This window comes from Apium graveolens, chromosome 10 (assembly GCF_009905375.1).
Source record: "Apium graveolens cultivar Ventura chromosome 10, ASM990537v1, whole genome shotgun sequence".
NCBI classification, from domain to species: domain Eukaryota; kingdom Viridiplantae; phylum Streptophyta; class Magnoliopsida; order Apiales; family Apiaceae; genus Apium; species Apium graveolens.
This window is the reverse complement of record NC_133656.1, coordinates 37,669,844-37,692,904: the sequence shown is the minus strand read 5'-3', so window position 1 is coordinate 37,692,904 and position 23,061 is coordinate 37,669,844. Positions and strand designations below refer to the sequence as shown.

The window sequence follows — 23,061 nt, the reverse complement described above, 5'->3', positions numbered from 1 at the left end:
CTCCTATGAATCTAGGCTTGCTATTTAACTTTTGACTACATGGAAATCAACTTATAACACTCCCCTTTGATTGTCATGATAGTGTGGATCATAAATTGCCTTGTTAAAACCTTGTCAAAGAAAAACCCAGTGGGATAAAAACTTTGGTGAAGGAAAAAATGTACAAGGAAAAACTAATCATTATCTTTAGTTTTGTTGTAACACATCCTTGAGTCGACGCATTCCAATGTTATGTCATAACTTCCCAAATGTTGAATTTGGTAATGATTTCGTGAATAAATCTGCAAGGTTGTCATATGATCGAATTTGTTGTATATCAATTTCACGATTCTTTTGAAGCTGTTGAGTATAGAAGAATTTTGGTGAAATGTGCTTCGTCATGTCTCCTTTGATATATCCTTCCTTAAGTTGATCAATGCATGCAGTGTTGTCCTCAAACATGACAGTAGGATTTCTTGTGATGTCCGGTAATCCACATAATTCTTGAATATTCTTGATAATAGACCGCAACCAAATACATTCTCTACTGGCTTCATGAATTGCAATGAGTTTCGAGTGATTTATTGAGGTTGCCACTGTAGTTTGCTTTATAGATTTTTAGGAAATGGCTGCACCGCAAAATGTAAATACATATCCTGTTTGTGATTTGCCAAAATGAGGATCTGTCAAATATCCAGCGTTTACAAATCCGATCAACTGAGATGTTGAGTTTTTCGGGAAGAATAACCCAAAATTAATTGTTCCATGAAGATAACAAAATATATGCTTGATCCTATTCCAGTGTATGTCCATCAGAGCAGAGATAAATCTAGCCAATAAATTCACAACAAATGCAATATCTGGCCTTGTATTATTTACAAGATACATAAGTGCACCAATTGCTTAAAGATATGGAATTTCAGGACCAAGAACCTCTTCACCATCTTCTCGTGGTCGAAATGGATCTTTATCAGGTTCTAAAGATCTAACTACCATTGGAGTAGTCAATGGATGAGATTTATCCATGTAAAATCTGTTCAAGACCTTTTCTATATACGTGGATTGGTGGGGGAAAATTCATGTTGACAAGTGCTCGACTTGTATCCCAAGATAATATTTTGTTCTTCCGAGATCTTTCATTTTAAACTCTGTCTTTAGGTATATGACATCATCATTAACCTCTGTAACTGTTCCTACAAGATTTAAATCATCCACATATATAACAATAATCCAAAACCAGATTGTGATTTTTTGATAAAAACACATGGAGAAATTTGGTTACTAATATACCCATTCTTTTGTAAAAAATGACTTAGTCTTTTATACCACATACGACCAGATTGTTTCAGCCCATACAATGATCGTTGAAGTTTAATGGAGTATATATGACGAGGTTTCTTAAACTCATCCATTTTTAACCCTTTTGGGATTTTCATAGAAATTTCACTATCAATCAAGTGAACCATACATGTATGCAGTAACAACGTCCATAAGACGTGTTTCCAATTTTTCTTTAGATGTCATACCGAATATAAAACGAAAAGTAATTCCATCCATCACTGACGAGTATGTCTCTTGATAATCAATGTCAGGCCTTTGAGAAAACCCTTGTACTACAAGCGGGCTTTATATCTCATTATTTCATTCTTTTCATTTCATTTTCTTATGAATACCCATTTATTCCTAAGAGGGTTCACACCAATTGATGTTTGGACAACAGGTCCAAATACTTCTCTTTTACACAATGAATTTAATTCTATTTCGATTCCCGCTTTTCATTTTGGCCAGTCTTTTCTTCGACGATATTCATCCATAGTTTATGGTTCAGGATACGAATTTATGTCAACATCCAATGCTGCGGAATACACAAATACATCATCGATTATGGCTTTACTTCGATCCCATAATTTCATATCATGCACATAATTTATCGAAATTTCATGATTGTTTAATCCCGTATCTTCAGGGACCGGAATCTCTTCAGGTGATAATACCACTTTAGAGGAATTTGCTTCTTCTAGAGCATGTGCAACTTCATGGGTAATTTTCTTCACTTTTCTTTTTCGTGGTGAACATATTTTGCACTGACCGGTCTACCACGCTTCAGGCGTGGCTTTGATTCTGTAACCAATTTTTTTGTATCTGATTTTTGAATTGGAATATCTATTCTAGCTAGAGTATTTACTGCATGTATATGAGTTTTAGTTATATTTTTAGAATCGTTAAATGCGTCAGGCATTTGGTTTGCGATATTTTACATACGGATAATTCTTTTAACTTCAAGTTCGCATTGACCAGTACGTGAATCTAGAAAATATAATCCTGATGCATTCCATGTTAGGTCAGGATTAACTTTATTTGAATGTGTATCTCCCCCTAAGGGAGGAAACATAGACCCGTCAAAATGACAATATGCATATCTTGCGGTAAATAAATCTCCGATTAGAGGCTCCAGATATCTAATTATAGACGTGGAATCAAAACCAACGTAGATACCTACTCTTCTTTGAGCTCTCATCTTCGATCTTTGTGGTGGAGCAATCGGTACATATACAGCACTTCCGAAAATTTTGAAGTGAGAAATATTAAGAACTTGACCAAGTACCAGTTGTAGCGGAGAATATTGGTTGTAGGAAGTTAGTCTAATCCTAATAATATTAACAGCATGAAGTATTGCGTGACCCCAAATAGATGTAGGTAATTTTGCTTTCAACAACAGTGGTCTTGCAATAAGTTGGAGTCTTTTGATAAAGGGCTCGGCTAAACCATTTTGTGTATGTACAAGAGGAACTGGGTGTTCAACTGAGATTCCTACAAACATGCAATAGTAAACAAAGGTTGTAGGTGTGAATTCATTGGCATTATTTAAAGAATTAACTTAATGCAATGATCTGGGAATTGAGCTCGTAATTTGATTATTTGGGCAAGTAATTTTACAAAAGCATCATTGCGAGTTGAGAGAAGACAAACATGAGACCATCTAGTTGAGGCATCGATTAATACCATGAAGTACCTAAATGGGTCGGATGATGGGTGTATAGGTCCATATATGTCGCCTTGAATCCTTTCTAGAAAAGTTGCTTTCAAGTTGAACTTTAGTAGAAGATGGTCTAGTAATCAATTTTCCTAAAGAACATACTGAACAGGGAAGGTCACTATTGGAAAGAACTTTAAAATCTTTAAGAGGATGACCAGTAGAATTTTTTATAATGTGACACGTCATAGAGAGGCCAGGATGACCTAATCTTTCATGCCAAAGTGTAAAAGATTTTGGATCTATGAGTTTGGAAGCAATGACATTGTGTGACCTAATAGTTCTAATTTTCATCATATATAATCCTGAGGAAAGTGAGTGAAACTTTTCTAAGATTTTCTTATTGCTAGGATTAGCGAAAGTATTAAGAAGATATTCCCTATCAGCCTCAGATGTAGTTTCCATGTAAAAATCATTGAGTCGGATATCTTTAAAACTAAGAAGATTTCTAGTAGACTTAATAGAATATAATGCATTTGGAATGTGTATATGGGTACCATTAGGTAGGACGAAACCAACTTTTCCAATACCTTCGATTATATTAGATACGCCCGAAATAGTTCCAACTTGAGTTTTGGTTTTGGTTATAAGGGTAAAATATTTTCGGTTTTGTTGAATCGTATGAGTTGAACCACAATCAGCAATGTATATATCTTCAGAATCCATTCTGTATTTAATTAAGAAACATAATGTATTTGATAAGAACATAACACACTACATAGTTCAAATAAAATAAAGCACACAATATACACTACTATAGTAATTATATGAAACTAATCTTCAGGCTTCCATATGGGAGGTTCGTTAGGTTCATTCAGACCATTAATGCTTATTCCTCCATTTGTGATTTTCGGGAAATCATCCATGTTATTGTTGGCAAAATTTGTTTCTACCATTTTCTCTTTTGACTTTTGAGAAAAGATTGGTATTGATTAACAAGATGATTTGGGGCATGACAATTACGTGTCCAGTGCCCATCCATGTCGCACCTATAACAAACATTTTCAGTTTTTCCTCCTCGTGGTGCCTTTCTTTTACTCTGTGATTCAGATTGCCACTTCCGGTGACCAGAGTTGTTATATGGATGAAAATGCACGTGGCTCCGACCTCGTCCACAGTACCGACCTTGATCATGTCCTCCTCTATACCTTTTTTCACGTACATTCTGTTGGAATGACATGTTATTTACTTCAGGTAATGGGGAAGATCCTGTTGGACGGGATTTATGATTCTTAATAATCAATTCATGATTTTGTTCAACAACGAGGAGAGTTGATAGAATATCCCTGAATTTAGTAAATTTGCGCTCGCTGTACATCTCTGCTAAGTTGATATTGTTGGGGTGAAAAGTTGATAGCGTTTTATTGATTTTTCTTTTCTCCGTAACTTTATCACCACACATAATAAGCCTACAACTTATTTTGAACAAACCAGAACTATATGCTCGGACACTCTTAAAATCCAGAAGTCTTAAATTAGCCCAATCATTTTCAGCTGCAGGTAGATAAACTAGTTTCGGGTGATCAAACTTATCCTTTATATTTTCCCATAAAATAAAGGGATCCTCGACTTCTAAGTACACAGATTTTAAATCTTCATGCATGTGGTATCAGAGAAAAACTATAGAGGTAAAGTTTTCTTCAGCCGCGGATTATTTTCTGCCTTTATTGTGTCGCTTAATTTCCTTGAACCCAAATGCAACTTTACATCTTGTACCCATGATAAATAATTATCTCCAGAAATGTCCAAGGCAACGAACGATAAGCTTGTAATATTTGTCATACTAAATCTGAATTAACACGAAAATTATTAAATTTTAATTCATTACTGTAAATATTACATAAAATCTTACTTAATTGGGTGCATTAACAAGTATGCAATAATAAATGTATATATCATTATTATCATTGATATTATAAACAGATTTATATATAAAATGACAAATGAATTTTCACCCTCCATACGGACATCTGCGTATGCAGGTTATCTCCGACCGATAATAAATTAAAGTGGACAATCCTGCATAAGTTAGTTAGGGGCAAAAGTTATTATCCGATAGTTATGTAATTTATAAATTAAGGTTCCCACAATACTTCAGTATTACCCAAAATTAAAATGGTACTGTAAATAATTTTAATAGGGGGTGCTCCAACCATATATATTTAAATTTTTAGTAGAGGGTGTAACCACATCTACTTTGATCACACACAAATATGTATATATATATATATATATATATATATATTTAAATTATATGTAGAGGGTGTAACCACGTCTACTCATATATATGTACATTTAAATAAAATTATACCTTCTCAGTCTAGGCAAAGTTTCGTGTCGATAACGTGTTGTAAAATACTAGTTATAATAGTATTATATCGAATTTTTGTAGAAAGTAAATAGGAAAAATAAATAAAGGAGATAAACAGAGTTGAGTAAAGAGAGAAAGAAGCAAGCTGTTTGGGTGCATTTTTATCTTTACGAATGAGGCTATTTATAGCCGGTCATGGTTGTAAAAATCATCGATTTCGACGATTAATCGGAGGATTAATTGTTGATCAGCGGCGTACCGATCAAATTCTCCGAAAATGGTAGGAAAAACGTTTTTGAAGGAGATGGGTCAAAATCGGGTCAAAATCGGACAAAAGTCGGGTCAAAATCAAAAAATAAATTCGCTTCAAATCAGATCTTCGAAGATCACTTATGAATCTATCAAATCAATTGCTCGATATAAATGTATTTTTTGATTGTATCTTGAGGGTAGTTAGTTGTGGGTAAATCGAAAGAGTTAAGAATCTGTTTGGTTTTGGAGAAAAGTAAAGAATGATTACAAGATTTAGAACGGATTCGTGAAACTGTGAAACAAAGATGGTTGATTCGGCGGCGGCGAACGTTAAACCCGTTATTGAAAAAGAAGAAGAGGTTTAAAATGATTAGAAATGTGGATGGCTGGAGATTTAGTTGGGCTTTATGGACAAAAGCCCATGGACTATCCTAAACCAGTTTCAGAGTCTTTCTACAGCTAGGTGCCCAGTCTTAAATATTAATATATGTTGCTAATAATATAATATATTTATAATTTATAAAGTTTAATATATTAGTTATTCTGATTTTTGCTTCAATTAATCTTTCCGATTAATCTCCGTATTACTGATTAATTTCTAATTAGTAGGCCTACCGATTAATGCCGATTTCCGATTTTTACAAACATTTATCCAATACAATGCAAAATTTCTATTTCTGTGAATCTAGCTTACTGTTTAACTTTTCGCTACGTGGCAATCTAACTTATAACATAAAAAAGTTTTTATAACCTCCCTTTTTGCGTTCGTATCGTTGTTGTTCATATATATTTGGTGTTTGTATTCGTCAGGTAAAATAACAGCCGCAGTTTTTTTCTTCATTATTGGTTTGACAAATTCCGGCAGTATAAGACCGTTTTCTTAATCGACAACGGAGAGTGTTAACATATCACAGTCAAGGGTTTAAGGGGTCATTAAAACAAGCAAATATGTCACACATGCTCATCTTGATTTCTATCGGTATGTTGGGGTCAAGAGGTACAGTTCCAGGATATTAAAAGGTACGATTTTATTTTTTTAGGCCATTTGTTTCATCTAATTATAAGGATAACTAATTTCATCAAAATTAGTCCTATGATAAAATAATTATATTCTATATTTGTTTGAAAAGATTAAGTGTAAGATTGGATTATAATTCTTTAAAATTTTTATGCTATGCTTGAAATATAGTCCTTTAGATTTTGAGTCGTATATTTATTTCATATGGGATTAGGAATTATAATAAGAGGATTATAATCTTTTTAAAAATGACTTAAAAAAAGGATTATAATTTTTGGATAACACTTCATTAATTTTATACATGTTAACAATACCAACATGGGATTAAAAAATTTAAATGATTATAATCCTATCCCCACTTAATACCACGAGGTTTATGAGTATCCATATTGTAAGGGTTAAAAGATAATTAACCCTAAATATAAACTCTGTTTTTGACAGGATACTACGTTCCGCAACTTGCACAACTCATTGTAAAACAAAAGCCATGATCAATGTCAAACAAATTGCGTTTAGTACAACTTGATGACATAAAATGCAGCACAAATCAATTTTGCATCTCTACTGGTTTATTGAATTGAAATACCTATGTATGAGTAGACAGGGGGATCCTCTTTTAGAATTTAGTACATTTTTTTGGAGAGGTGATACCTATGTATGAGTAGACAGGGGGATTCTCTTTTAGAATTTAGTACATTTTTTTGGAGAGGCGATTTTTTTGGTCTAACTCCAATGGGAAGACATGTAGTTGGAGCACCAAGTGATGTTATAACAATTAATTATAGCACCAAAAAGATTCTCACTCCAACGTGGTGCTAAAAATGGATGCAAAATAGTAAAATGCTGTACTTGGTGCTAAATATAGAACCAAGTATAGATGTTGCTATAATTGTGAGCTAAGCATACAAGTGGGAAGATGGTGAGAAATGGGTAATTAGAGTAATAGTGACAAATACAATGTACTTTTAAAGATTAGGTTGTTCAAATATAGCTTTAGATAGAAATGTTTGGTGTCATTTTAAAACTATATGGATTACCCATACTCTACTAAAAGCAACATGTAATTGTGGAAGCAGGAGCCAGATTTGTAGTTAAAAGTTAGGGTGGTCCAAGTATAGATGTTTGAGTATTTCATTTACAAATTACAAGATAATTGATCACCAAGTTGCTTCCTATTTCTTATTTTTTGATTCAAATGAATCACAAATAAGGATTTTGGGACCTTGACTTTGAAAACTTTGACATAGTTTCCAAAGGTCTTTCTCAGGGAAGTGAATATGTTGTAACAGAAAGTGTTTATATTGAGTTTTAGGATCCTATGCACCTACTCACTTGGTGAAATCACCTACGCATGTGCTTAAACTGGTGAAATTATAAAGTAAAAAAATTAGTTAAAGTATGCATATACATTTTTCTCTTTTAATTGGTATATACTTGTAGTTACACAATATATTATTACAAGTTATCTAGGAAGTAAGCTTTATATTTTAGCCAGCTTAAAGTTGTTTCATTTCATATTAAGATTAAGTGCATCATACAGATTTTGCTTTTAATTAGAGCGCTAGGGTGGACTTCTGGAGATTAGTGATTTCACAAGCCGTATCAAATGACTTGTCAGAGTGGACATGTGGGAGGAAGCACTTCAACTTTCACATAGCCTGTGTTGCATAGTATGAAATATAAACTCTTTTTATCTTTATATGCTCATGCTTGAGTTTAGTGAAATATTGGCTGCTGATACATTTATCTTTGATACATTTAGTTAATTTCACCTTCTTTAGTTTCTGTTTTGCCTGGTCTTTTCTCCAGGGATTCTAGAAGTTGACATCCTTATACTAAAAATTTCTTAACAGGCTAATCAAATTGGATGTCACAGTATTCTTATTTTTATTCCTTTGCATTGTTTGCTGCATATACACAAATGTTAGTGACTGCATCATTGAGTTCTCATTTTTGGCAGGATATTGATTTTCAGAAAGAATACAAGTAAATCAGATCAAATATGCAACGACACTTGCTCACCAAAGGTATGCAAGCGTGTATTAGTGATTGTTGCTTTAATTTCTGAATTGCATAACTTCTTGTGTAGCAAAACAGACTTGTCACGGTGCACTCTGCAAATTGAACTTAACATTGTTTGTTAAGGCCTTTAACAATACCCTTTGAGCTGCATTTTCTGCTTTCCTTTAAATGGCGACACTCAATCGTGTCATCTTGATATAGTCCTCAGCCTTAATGTATAAGAAACTTTCAGATTCAATGCATTTCCAGAAATCTGGACAGCTAGACATCCCTTCATTAAAATGGTCGTAACTTTCTGTAGTAAGTTCTTTTTTCACAAACCGTTTGTTGCATAAAAAACTAGACTTCGAGACTTTCCAGATGCATATGATTTATGGACCCATACTTCCTACATGAAAGCAATGTATTTTTGGAAGTTAGGCATTCTGCTGCTCCTTATTTTGTTCGTTTTTTTTTTCTAGTTTGCATGGGTCTTACATGTTCTGTACCTGATTGGTGCCTTATTTTTATCTAACTTCCGGCTAGTTGTGTTGTGGTATTACTCAAAATTTTCAGCTCATTCAGAAGAGATTCTAAATTTTTTTCAAGTTGTACTATTTGTCGTGTGACTTTCGTTATACTCTCTGATTTGCTTTTTTTGATTTTGTCTTACAATTTCTTCCACTATAACCCTGGGTCTGTAGAGGGTATGCACTATTTAACTTTTTTTCAAGCCCAAGAATTCTTGAAAGCTTCTCTAACATCTTGAAGTTATAAAACGAGCATCTTTATCAGACACTTTGGTCACATGAACTCAAAATTTATACTGCAGTCTGTTTCAAGTACAGGTTAACAAACTTCTCATTTTAGTATCTGTCATTAATTGGTAGAAAATGTGCTAAATTAGTGAGTCTATTGACAATAACCTGCCCTAGTTTGGGTGATACGACTACAAAAAAATCATAATCACATTTCCGGTTTCCCATTCCGGGATCGTGGAGATTTGTAGGAATATACTTTATCAATGACGTTCAGTTTTCATTCTTGAGATGTTAAATATTTATTAACCCAAAAAGTATATACATGTGATTATATATTAAATTTATTTAATATAAAATTTAAAAATTATTCATTATAGTATCACAACACCAACCATTCACATTAAAATTGTACACATTAAAGTAAATAATTTATATTTTAGTCTAGACTAATGTTATAGCATTGCAGTACATAATATAGACCATGCATTTCTTGACATAATATTATTGTCTAATTTTAGTACAAAGCACTTGACAATTATAGTGTAATGAACTTGATTTGCCAAATGAGTTTGTTTCGCGACTGACTAAATATGATGTAAGACAAGGGTTAAAAACAAGTAAAAGGATTGAATTATGTGGATTAATCGTAGAAAACTCACGCCTAAGGTGAAGAATCAGGGGGATTTCGTGACCGAAGAAGAAAAGCTCGTCAGGATCACAACCCATAACAAGATAGAGAACAATTTCAATTTCAATTATAATCAATCAATTCTATTCAAGAAATAATATTATAATTGTTTATATGAACTCCTAAAACTTGATAACCAAGTAAAATCTTCGTAAAGAAAACAAATCCTTTCTTATTCTCTACAAAAATCTAAAATATTCTTACTAATACTTATATATAACATACCTATATTTTAAATTAGAATTAAATATATTTCCAACTAATAGTATAAAATAAATACAAATAAATATTTTAATTTTTCGTTACGCATCAAAATCTTTTGGAGAAGTAACTGAAGGTCCCTAGGCCACTCATATAATACAATAAATGTATATCAATATAAAAATATAACATCATTAACATAGTATAAAATAATGTATTTAATATATCCGTGATCTCTGTGTTTAAAATTTAGGTGGTCTAAACTGAACAATATTCTATGCATATGAAGTGCATAATAAATCTAAGAATTTACCCATCAAAGATACATAGTAATTACATACTAAATTTCAAATACAAACAATACTTTAATAAGCCAAAACATAATAATTTCTATACGTTACAGCTATAACGCATAATATAATACAATTAAACTGATAACGCACACATGCAAATGCGACAAATTGTAATATTTGAAACTTTCTTAATTTTTAGCTCTTAATCGTTTATTCGTCGTCGATTCACGAGAATTATGAGATGCTTGGCAACCTATTAGCTATTTATATTGGAGAATGCAGAATTTATATGTGAATTAAGATCGAGAAGAGGTACTTTTCCGATTATGGACCTAAATTGTCAAAATCCAACTTGTCGGAATATATAATCCATTTAAAAGATCCCGGCGTTTGTGTAATTTGGTGGGTTTCCAAGATCCTTCCGAACTAAAACTATTCGGTAAGATTTGAACCTACGTCATCGGGTTTTATATTACACCATATCCGTTGTGTATTTCTACTTCTTATTATTGCTTCTTACAAAAAGATGGCGAGGAAAGACGAGTTCTCTGGCGCTTCCCTCCCTTCACCGGGCACAGATGCAACAAAACGTAAGGTCACATACTTCTTCGAGCCCAGAATCGGTGACTACTTCTATGGCGACCACCCGATGAAACCTTACAGAATCGTGATGGCCCACGATCTCATCGTCCACTACAATCTCCACCGAAAAATGGAAATCATGCGTCCTTTTCCAGCACAAGCAAGCGACATTCAAAAATTTCATTCCCCAGATTACATAAACTTTCTTGCTTCTGTTACACCTGAAATAGTAGATGATCAAGCACATTCAGAAGTTGTGAAGAGATACAAAGTTGGTAGAGATTGTCCTGTTTTTGATGGGTTGTTTAGTTTTTGTCAGGCTTCTGCTGGTGGGTCTATCGGTGCTGCTGTGAAATTGAATAGGCAAGATGCTGACATTGCTATCAATTGGGCTGGTGGGTTGCATCATGCTAAGAAATCTGAGGCTTCTGGATTTTGTTATGTTAATGATATTGTGCTTGGGATTCTTGAACTACTCAAAATCCACAGGGTAATGTACTATATTTTTGGATCTGTTTTACATTTTTGTTGTTCAAGTCTCTCCTTTAATCTGTCCAGAAAATAACTCTATTTTCAAAAATATTTTCGAAAATTTGCCAAAAAATAAATTTCGAAAAAATATTTGTCTGAAAATTATAGTTTGAAATTATTTTTCATTATTAGATTATCATAAATTATGATAATTTGTGAGAAAATTTTCATTTCTAGTGTTTTTCTCTTCCAAGAAGAGAAGTCATTTTCTATATATGTTCATGTCATTTTTCAAAATTACAAAAAGAAAAAATATATATCCTTCGTAAAACAAACAAATGTTTTACAATATTTTTTTATTTTCTGGCTTTTGTTGAGATTCGTCTATTTAGTTTTCTTTCCAAAATCCCAACAAAAACATTGAACTTAGGAAAAACTAATTTCAGCTAAAATATTATTCAGAAATTAAATGGAGAATATATTAGACTCTTTTTTAATTATGTTATTGTAGATAGTTTAGAAAGGATAAGAAATTTTCAACAAAAAAAAGGAAGAAGAAAGGATAAGAAACAATAAACTAAAATTGAATAAAAAAATTACAGTGCCGAGTAGAAGTGTCTGTTACTCTGCTGTCAATTATTTCACGTGTTGTGCTAAACAGTACTACTGTCTCACATATTCGGTTCTACTTTTCAGCGTGTGCTTTATATTGATATCGACGTACACCATGGAGATGGCGTAGAAGAAGCCTTCTATACCACAAATAGGGTTATGACTGTGTCGTTTCATAAATATGGGGAGGGCTTCTTCCCTGAAAGTGGGAAAATTGAGCACAATGGACACGGTGAGGGAAAACATTATGCTCTCAATGTGCCACTGGACAATGGTATCGATGATGAGAGTTTCCAAAATCTTTTTCAACCAATTATCCAGAAAGTCATGGAGGCTTACCAACCAGAGGTTGTTGTTCTTCAGTGCGGAGCAGATTCGTTATCTGGTGACAAGCTAGGATGCTTCAACCTGTCTATGAAAGGTCATGCTGATTGCCTCAGGTTTGTGAGATCTTTCAATGTTCCTCTGATGGTTCTGGGTGGAGGAGGGTACACTATCCGGAATGTGGCCCGATGCTGGTGCTATGAGGTCTCTCTCTCTCTCTCTCTCTCTCTCTCTCTCTCTCCCTCCCTCCCTCCCTCCCTCCCTCCCTCCCTCAGACACACAAACATCGTTGAGCTGTTTTACTATTGCAGACAGGGGTTGCAGTTGGCGAAGAACTTGACAATAAATTGCCTTATAACGAACACTACAATTACTTCGGTCCAGACTATACTCTTCATTACCAGACAAAACCCATGGCAAACAAAAATACACCTTCTGGTTTAGAGAAAATCAGGTAACTGTAATTAACTGCTGTGTCCGGTCTGCCCCTTAAATTTGAGTTACTGCTAGTATTTGCATACTGTATCTTCAGGTTCAATGTATTGTTTGGTCTAACATTATGCGTTCTAGACTATGGTACTGTTCTTATAAAATCCTTAATCTTTAGCACGAGTGCTACATGCTTACTTGTTTATATGCGCTACCAGAGATACATTCTTCTTGTTCTCTCTTTGTTGCGTAGATTGTTATGTCCATCACTTCCCTTCGAATTCAGATAGTTTTTTCTTTTGTCGTTCCATGTGTATGCTGGCTAATAAGGTTTCTATGGCAAGTAGATTTTTTATCTTGTCAACAATAAATAAAAAACGGATGTTATATTTATCCTTTTGTTTCCTAATTGTGCACATCACTTTCTGATATATCTACACTGCCACTGCAGAAATCAATGTCTGGAACAAGTTTCTAGATTGCCAAATGCACCCAGTGTCCAGTTCCAGGCTGCACCGCCTGTTATCCAAGTTCCAGAAGAGGTTGGTGAAACTATCTGTTTATTTGTTTTTTTATGACAGCAAAACGTCGTTCTTTATAGGTTCATAGTTCATGACCTCCCCTTGATTACATGATAATCATTTTATATAGGATGAAGAGGATATGGACAGGTCAGCTAATACATGACGATTTCAAGGATAAGTCTAATGGCTAAGATGAGGTACCCCTTTTGCTTGCATTTTGTTTTTGCTGATCCTGTTAGCATAAGCGCAAGAATCGTAATTGGCCAACTTTGTTTGTGTATAGAGAAATTGCTGCCATGTTTTTTAATTTTCAGGTTTGGTAATTTTTTTCGCTTTTTTCAGATTGAGGGATGGTGGTGAGCTAAACTTCAGAAAAGTATGAGACTGGGCTTGTATGCACAACTAGGAAAAAGCCATTAAGACTAGTTCTATCTGTCTGTATTCTCTTCACTAGTATTTGCAGCTACTTTTGTCAGTGATACTTATCATGTTACTGAATCCATCTTTAATTTTCCCCAAATCTCCAAGGTTCATTGGTGTAAAACTGCACTTGCATCATGTAAACCTAACCTATGTTGAAGGATAACTGTAGCTTGCAAGTTTTGGTCTTATTTGTGGATTGCTAGTATTTAATCTAGTGGTTTCTGGTTCGTAAATGTATCTGACAGGCTGACATGACAGGGTCATTTAACGCCTTTAAGTTCAATTCGTAATTATGCAGGTATGTTAGTCTTAGTTCGGGTCTTCCATTTCGAAACACTAATTAGATCATACACCTTCTCTTCTCTACGAAACTGCCATTCTATTTCATCCTCCATCATCAAATCCTCTTCTTTACCATTGTTTTTAAATTCCTGATGAACCTACCAAAATCACATATTCTGTTACTAATAATTGATCAGTCTCATCTAGCCTTTAGCCCATTCACTCTGTAGATGAGCCAGCCCAACTCATCAATCTCAATCTTTAACATTTGATTGTTTTGATTTAATCAATTATGGGCAATATTCCTATTCATTTATTGTTGCGTACATATGTGGCTCAGACTGAATTTTCGCCGTCATTTTCATCCAGATTCATCGTAGTGAGAGAACAAGCCACTACATGAATCTCCAACAAGAGCAATTATTGGTGGGGGGAATGAGAACCTTATTCCTTCTTGGCGGGTAAATCAAACTTTCGGATTTCAATTTTATTCCTATTCACATTAACCCTCGTTACTATATCCTCCGTAACACAATGCATCCAAACGCTCTATTATAATGACCGAAAATTGAATATTTTTTACATACATAAAATAAAAATGAAGACCAAATGAAATACAAAAAGTTTGTGGTACCTACATAGTTCAAATGTAGTCGAGGCGAACATATTTGAAATGGAGTGGAGTTGTTTTGGGAAAATTTCAACATAATTTGCATTTTGTGTAATCTAATGCTAGTTGTATATATAGATACTGCAAACATGCAGTTTAGAGGAAACATTTTAATCCAGCGTAAAATTGAAATATCCGTAATAATATCATCGGGGAATTCAATTTCTCTTCGGCAGTTTATCCTCAAAGAGCACGAAACATACAGCCCCGGTTAGTTGTTCTTGTATGTAACAGAGCCATCTGTAATAATGTGTAGTTCCAGGAATCTCAGAAGTAGTCTTTGCATTTTCATCTGTTCTATTTCCATTGGTTAAATGCGATAATCAGAGGTCACAAATCTTGCTAAGTTGTTGGTTGATCCAAGATTTTCCCTTGGGGATGCGCCTTGATATCTCGCGATACATGCACATTCTCTTCCTTTTTCCATTGTTTTTTTTTTTAAAACCAGAATTTTGATTTACAACTTATAGACTCGGAGGACCACCTGATACAAGTGAGGCTGCAGGCAATAGTAGTAGGACTACTATTTCCTTAATTGTTTTTAAGCCACAGAGCTCGATGTTTAGGTACGTAGCTTTTAGAACTTATACTATTTCCTCCTCTCCCTTGCCACGTTATTATATTATTTCCTAAGTTTAGTACTATTTTCCCCCTTCTGCTATGATTTAGATGTGTTTCACAATACAGGATATTACTCAACATTCTTAATTATTATTAGAAATTAGTTATCTTTTCACTAATTGTGCTTTTAAGTTGCACTATAATTTCCGGTTGTAGAGTTAGACCTGTATATGATAGATTTGTGCACCGATAAATTTGTATAGATTAGTATAGATAGATGAATACATCATTTATTTTTACACTAAATATATATAAATTAATTAATAACATATATATTAATTGTTTATCCTTATTCCTCATCATGTGTCAACCTTAACGCTCTCATTTACAATTTAACATGGTGCATTGTCACTTTTTTCCCCTTTTATCTAGCATGTCTAGCTACATGACATTATTTATAATTTCATGTTAAGGCGAGATCCCACTAAATTGATGATAATATATTAAATATCCCGGTACACTGATGATGATACTTAACAGGACTGGTACCATTGACTGACCGGTGATATAAAGAAGTTCTGCGTAGATATTACATTGAGTTTCTTACTTCTCCAGATAATTGGCAATATAGATGGCTGAAGGCAACTACGGTGAGCCGAGATAGGCGGTGTAATATTCGGGATATATTGTATAATTGTTTTATCAGTAAATAATTATTATGTAATTATTATGTGAATTTTGGTGAATTATCTGGTAATTGGAATTGATGTTTGGATGTTTATATGTGATAAAATTTGAGTTTTTTAATTTTTATATGTCCAAAATAAATTATAAATAATTGTGAAATTTTTTTTGGTAATTTATAGGTTGTTATATGATTTTATAAAGAATTAATGGATTTAATAATTATGTTTTTGAGTAATTATAAACTATTTTATATAACTGGGAATCGTCCAACTTCAACCGTTTTTGCGTTGTTACATCCCAAAAGTCTTCGAAAAATCCTTCCTAATCTAATCTGATTATTCTGAACATTTTCCGTATTTTGACTTTTTTGATCCGGAGTACGGTTTGACCCGTACGAGTCCCGATACAAAATTTTTGATACGACATTCATTTCGATAGATCAATAAAACCCGTATTCTCAAGAGACAAGATATTTTGATTAAATTATTACATTATCTTCTCATAGGGTTTATTATAAGAAGCCCAGTTTTGAGCCCGCAAGGGTTGGCTCAATCGGTTAAAGAGGGGATAACTATCCTCTTGGTCACAGGTTCGAATTCCACGGGAGGAGAATTTATGATTATGGCTCATAATCCAGAACCTGTCGATTAAATGTGGTTTACCTTGGTTCACGTGGTTTGCAGGCTATTGCGTGAGCCCGTAGCATTTACCCAGTGCGCACCCGAAGGGTAGCGCCTACGAGTTACCTACGATAAAAAAAGCCCAGTTTTGATAATTATCCAAACTGGTATCAAATTGGATCATTTTTATAGTTACTTAGCGGCTAAATAATCTATTTTCGTATCTGATATGATCCAACGGGTACTAATATTCCGTAAGTATAAATAGCCATTTTCTTATTTTATTTTATACAGATAATCATAAACAAACAGTTAAATTATATAATTTACAGAGAAAAACTCGAATATTCGTCACGTTCTTCAAAATCAAACCTAAAAACGAAGGCGTTATCGAAATCAAAATTAAGCGTGTGAATAACCGAATCGAAACTCGTAAAAAGTACTTTCAGGATCTACAACTTGTTTCACTACAGAAATCAAATGTATTTTCATATATTTATTTTAATTCAAATTTAATTATGATTAAAATATGAATTTTTAATTTTGATATTGTTTATGTGATTTGATGATTGTATCTTGTAGATAATTATGTCCTGATCATTCTGGTATATTATATGTTGAATTTGGAGTTCAATAACATATAGAAAATTGAGTTTGATTCTCGAATTAATTAAATTAGGGTTTATATAGTATGAATGTTCTTAATTGATTTTTAGGCATTTTTGATTCAAGGTTTATTAGCTTAAATTGATTATACCAACGAATAGATTGTTGAAAAATGAATCGATTGATGTATGTGTTTTAAACGGAGGATAATTGGAAAGGGCTCGTCTGAAAATCGATTCAAACGGCGGCGGAAAGTTCGACGGGATTTTCCGGCCAAACCACGCGTTGTTTGATCGATTTGATGCTGTGGATGAGTTCCTGGAAGTTTGTAGTTGAATTCCTGTTAATTTGGTCAATTTCTGGGTCGTTTTACAGTGGCCGGAAAAACTCGGGGTCGCCGTTAATGGCGAGTGCCGGCGAGGAAGAACGGGGAAGACTGTCAAATTACAGTTTGACCCCCCTAGTTTACAAAGTTTGCAAATCTGGTACTTTTGTTTTAAAAACTTATTAAAAGAAGATTTTCGTTTTAAAACTTTTCAAAAATTATATTTCTTTTTATAATTATTTTCAGAAAATTGTTTTTAATTATTTAAAATTTTAAAATTCATTATTTTTAATTCTGAAAATTATTATTAATTCGAAAATAAATCCAAATTATTTAATTAATTAATTTAGTTGATAATTAATTATTTAATTAGTCTGTTCAGGGTTCCAAACTCAATGATGGCAACTAAACACTAATTAATTTAAATATTAATTTATTAATGATTTAATTAGTTATTAATTAATTTTAATTGATTATTCAATTAGATTTAATTATTTGTTTTGATTTAAAATTCCGAAAAATATTTTCGAGCTTTAAAATATTATTTTAAATTATTTTCAAGGCTCGATAATTATTATTAAATAATTTTAAAGTCAGATTCGGGTGTTCGAACCTTGTTATTTAATTAAAATGATTCGTTGACCCGTTTTAATTCCGAAAAATGTTCAAAAAATCGTATTAAATACTCGAAAACTTATTTTAACCCCGAATCTTCTTTGAAAAATTATTTTAATCGAATATCTTACGTGCTATGTGCTATATGTGATCTGATTGATGTGTAATCAATGTATGTGTATCATATTTAACGGTTTTTATCGTAACTTTCAATCCGTAAGTCGGATTTGGGTGAAATGAAGGGTAGATAGAAGCTTGTAACGAATAGAATCAGATGAGAATAAGTATTGATAAATACTTGAAATTTCTAACAAAGGAAGCGAGATATAGAAAGGGAAAGCAAGTGGTATGTGAGTGATAATCAATAGACGAGTACAAGTAAAATGAATGACGATTGAGATAAGACAAGTATTTCTGATCTTCCTGGTTATACTGCAAGTAATTCTTGAACCTTCTTGATAAATATTTGAAATAGTTATATCTTATATTGCAAGTGCTCTGAAATACTTAACCCTAAACCCTGATTCTTCTTATTGTACTTTGAGCCGTAAGCCTTATTCTTTGTAAACCATCGATTGTTGAATTCCCAGATACGAATCACCTATATACGATACTACTCCATATATACATATATACCATACACAATCACTGAAATAGAACTGATTTACATACAAATCTTCATGCCTTGTACATCAAAAGACTAATCCTTGATACGTTAAACCTTTGTTCCTCTGTTATCTGATTCTTTCCCAGGCTAGAAGCCAATCTTTAAATTTACCTTGGTATACCTTCAGGGAGTTATGAACCACCCTATGCTTCGAGATGAATGTTATTTATAATTCTGTTTATTGATTTACATTATTTATCATGTTGTATTATAGAATTGGTTTGTTTTTAAATGTGGACCAGATTCGTGGTCGGACCAGATTCGTGGTCGGACCAGATTCGTGGTCATGTTAGGCCAATGTGTGCCTTGGATCCAGTATATAGAGCAGAGCTGTATGCCTTGCTCGCGGTTAGTGTGTGACTGATCAGTGGCCTAACCTTTATTTTTTAACTAAAAAGTGAATATCCAATTCTAATCACTGCTTATCGAGAAACTTGATTCCTTATATCATTTCAATTGATCATTGTTTAATCTCAGTGTTGTCATTATGACTTGCTGAGCTAGTTAACTCACTCTTGCGAATCTGTTTATGTTCTTTTCCAGTTAAAAAGGAAACTGGTGGTAGCAAGGATTATCATACAAGTGTGCGAGCTAGGTTTCCAGGTTGAAATGGAATAAGCTAGCAGAGGCAGTTTATCTTAGTTTGAGTTGAAAGTTTATAAATTTTATTTTCAGTTGTAAGTTAAACTAGTTGGGATTTGGCACGTTATAAAATAAATAAGGTCGTGACTTGTTTGCATACTTTAACCTGTTGCGTTCCATGGTAATAGTAAGTAGGGTTATTGCATATATTATTTTCATAAACAGGTTTATATATGGTGTGTGTGTGTTGTGAACCCCAAATTTCTGACCCGGGTTTGGAGGGCGTCACAGGAAGTGTTTCTTATTTTATCTTTTAACCATTTGAGAGGTATAGTTTTAAGCCATGTAAATCTAATCATTACTTTATGTTGTTCCATGTTGCACATGATGGTTGTTATTTCTGCAAGAAGAACAAAAGTGGGATGGGGTGAGAAAATAGAATTTATATTTAAGGTGGAGAGACAAAGCATTAGGCAACACAATCTAGAATTCAATAAAATGCAAGGAGTAGCTCACTCTCATTGTAAATAAAGGAAACACAAGGAAGGAGGTGGAGAGACAAAACATCAGTAGCACAATCTAGAATTCAATAAAACCGCGAGTAGCTCGCTCTCATTGTGAATGTAGGAAGAAGAGGAGAAAGGCTATATCTGGAACAAAAGATTACCATTTATATTTGTGTGTGCGAGACGAATGAAAAGTTGGGATGTGGAGGAGGAAAATAAGCTATATTTCAGACGAAATTACTCTTATTAAATAAACCGATTTCAAGTTGGATTTCGAGGAAAATAAGCATTTCTCTACCTAAACAAAAAATAGAAACAAGAATTAAACAAATAGTTGCTATTAATAATCAAAAATTTCATAATAGTAAAGTGATTAATATACCAGCACAAACATGAACTAACATATGTTTAAAGCACATGTTGCCCGTGCCTTGCATGAATTTTTGAGCAAATTTTAAAAATAAATGCCCAATTCACAATCTCACACACATATGTATCATATTTTAAAATCATATGAAAATCACATTTCACTTGTTTTTTTCTTTTGTTTTTTTATCTTTGATCCACAAATATAAAATACTATTTTAGAAAATTATAACACATACCCTGTAAATTATGATAATTTCTATTTGATTAATATCAACAAAGAATGTACAAGAATCCAATTTTTTTTCTAAAGTAAAATAGTTTTTATGATTTATGTTTATTTAATTTTATATATTAAAATTATTCTTCTAACAAAATATCAACTTAACTCTCGGATTCACGAGAAAACAAATCGTAATATATTATTAAAACAAGAGTAAATTGTATTTTGCACCCCTTCTAAATATTCATTTTTTAGTTTGATCTTAAACTTTAAATTTGAAAGAATGCATCCCTTAACTTTAAATTTCACTTCATATTGCACCCTTTTAATAATTTCGGTCCAAAATAACTGTTACTGTTAGGGGTAAAATCGGATTTTTTTTTCAAATTTATATAATGACGATATGCACCCCATAGATTTAATATTTTGACGATATGCACCCTATAATTTTATAGTTTATACTTTATTTTAAATTTTCATAACTTTTGAAATTAAAAAAAAAAGATAGATTATAAAAATAAATTAAAAAACAAAACATATATCAGACAAACTGGCTAGGGTCGAGTAATTTTTAAATTTTTTTGAACCCGAACCTAAAATTAATGCTATAAAAACCGATCCAAATCAAAATCAAATGCTATAAAAATTAACGAAATCTTAAACCCAAATATAAATATAAAATTCAATGATTTTTAGTAGATTATTAAATTATGAAATCCAAACCAAACCGAATAAAGTAGAAAATTTTGGTTTGTTTAGTTTAGTCTAGTAGATTCCGAGAAAAAAATGTCCAATAATATTGCATGCATTTTACGAGTTTTTAATTTGGTACATATTTTGTAGTTAATTTATTTTAATAATAAACAGAAGAAAATGAATCAAATGAAGTATTTAGTAACACTAAAAAATTTGAAAATTTAAGAAACTTATAGTTTTAATAGAGATTTATTATAAAAATATTAAAGCAAAAATAAGAAATTATAAATTATACAGATTGTATCAAAAACCTGATATCAAAACCTAGACACATATATTTGATAAAATAGATATCTTTTGATATTAATATTCAAAATATATATATATATATGCTTTAAAATTATCGGCATAGTATTTAAATTAAATTAATTTGGATAAAAGACTTTTTAATGATTTCAATTCAGATCTTATAGAGAATATTTATTTTTTAATTATTTTTCAAGTGAAAAAATATTATCATACAAATTTATGTATTTTTTGAAACAGGTCGAAGATAAAATCGGGGTGTAATCTGTTACAATATTATAAATACGGGGTATACTTTGTAATAATATAAATATAAAAAAATTATTCCGATTTTACCCTTAAAAATTGTTGAAAGATGTGCGATATGAAACGAAATTTAAAGTTGAGGGATGCATTCTGCCAAAATTAAAAATTTAAGATTAAACCGAAAAAGTGAATATTTATAAGGGGTGCAAAGTATAATTTATACTTTAAAGTTTAAACAATTAAAATGAAATATATCTCGAATATTAATTATATAGAGGATATATTTTATCATCAATAACCATGATAATAACTAAAATGCATTGTAATATATATTTTACTTAAGATACTTAAATATCCTGATATTAATATTTATAAAACATATTTATTTTATATAAGTTAAATAATTTGGGCCATGTTTATTAATTTCAGGTCGGGTAAATGAGGCGAGTTGGAATCAAACATTTATTTGTAGTTATTTGTTTACATCAAACCAATTACAAATTTCTATAATTTTATCTGTTGTTTAATTAAATCCCAACTATATATAACATACTTTTGGAGATTAATGGGTCATTTGGAAAATCTGAATATCTTATTTCTGAATGAATAATATTTCTGAATAATCTGAAGGAATCAAAAATCTGAATTCTGAATGAATAATATTGTTTGGTAAATTTTTCTATCTTATCTGGATTCCATTTTGTTCAAAAAACATTACATCTAATTTGAACGGACAAAAATATAAAATTACAACAAGTAGTTATCATGTCATAATAAAACAGAAGTGGAGTACAAAGTTTATGAGCTCGGTGAAAGTTTCAAAGCAATTTGATCACGTAATCTACTCATGAATTGTGTTCCTTGTGAAGTTCGTTGTGATTCATCTTCTGCCTCTTGTACCATTTCTTTATTTTCTTCTTCATCACTGTCACTTGAGACATTGTTGTCACATTGATCAAATAATTCATCTTCTAATTTTTGCAACCTTATAAAATTATGGACTGCAATATATGCAATGGCGATATCTCTTTGCGTCGAAAATGTGTAAGGAGGCATTTATTTTAATATAGGTAATCGTGCTTTCAAAACACCATATGCACGCTCTATAACATTTCACAATTGTGCATGAGCATGATTAAATTTTTCCTCTTTAGTCAAAGCACACCGTCCCCAGAAATCAGCTTGCCAATATCTTGTGTT

At 32.2% G+C, this 23,061-nt stretch overlaps 1 protein-coding gene across 9 annotated transcripts; it reads left to right on the top strand.

Annotated features, from left to right (window-relative positions):
* The first annotated feature begins 5,475 nt into the window (after positions 1-5,475).
* Positions 5,476-14,091, top strand: LOC141692300 (histone deacetylase 6-like). Of its 9 annotated transcripts, XM_074497063.1 has the most exons (10): positions 5,476-6,039; positions 6,387-6,596; positions 8,135-8,264; positions 8,555-8,621; positions 11,065-11,610; positions 12,288-12,731; positions 12,839-12,981; positions 13,408-13,498; positions 13,608-13,677; positions 13,823-14,091. In XM_074497063.1, the coding sequence occupies exons 5-9, from the start codon at positions 11,065-11,067 to the stop codon at positions 13,641-13,643; spliced, it is 1,260 nt and encodes a 419-aa protein (XP_074353164.1). In that variant the 5' UTR covers positions 5,476-6,039; positions 6,387-6,596; positions 8,135-8,264; positions 8,555-8,621; the 3' UTR covers positions 13,644-13,677; positions 13,823-14,091. The 9 variants fall into 9 exon arrangements, with proteins under 9 accessions (XP_074353164.1, XP_074353171.1, XP_074353165.1 ...); XM_074497070.1 differs by lacking the exon at positions 5,476-6,039 and having other exon boundaries at positions 6,241-6,596; positions 13,795-14,091; XM_074497064.1 differs by lacking the exon at positions 5,476-6,039 and having other exon boundaries at positions 6,244-6,596; positions 8,152-8,264.
* Positions 14,092-23,061: the final 8,970 nt, after the last annotated feature.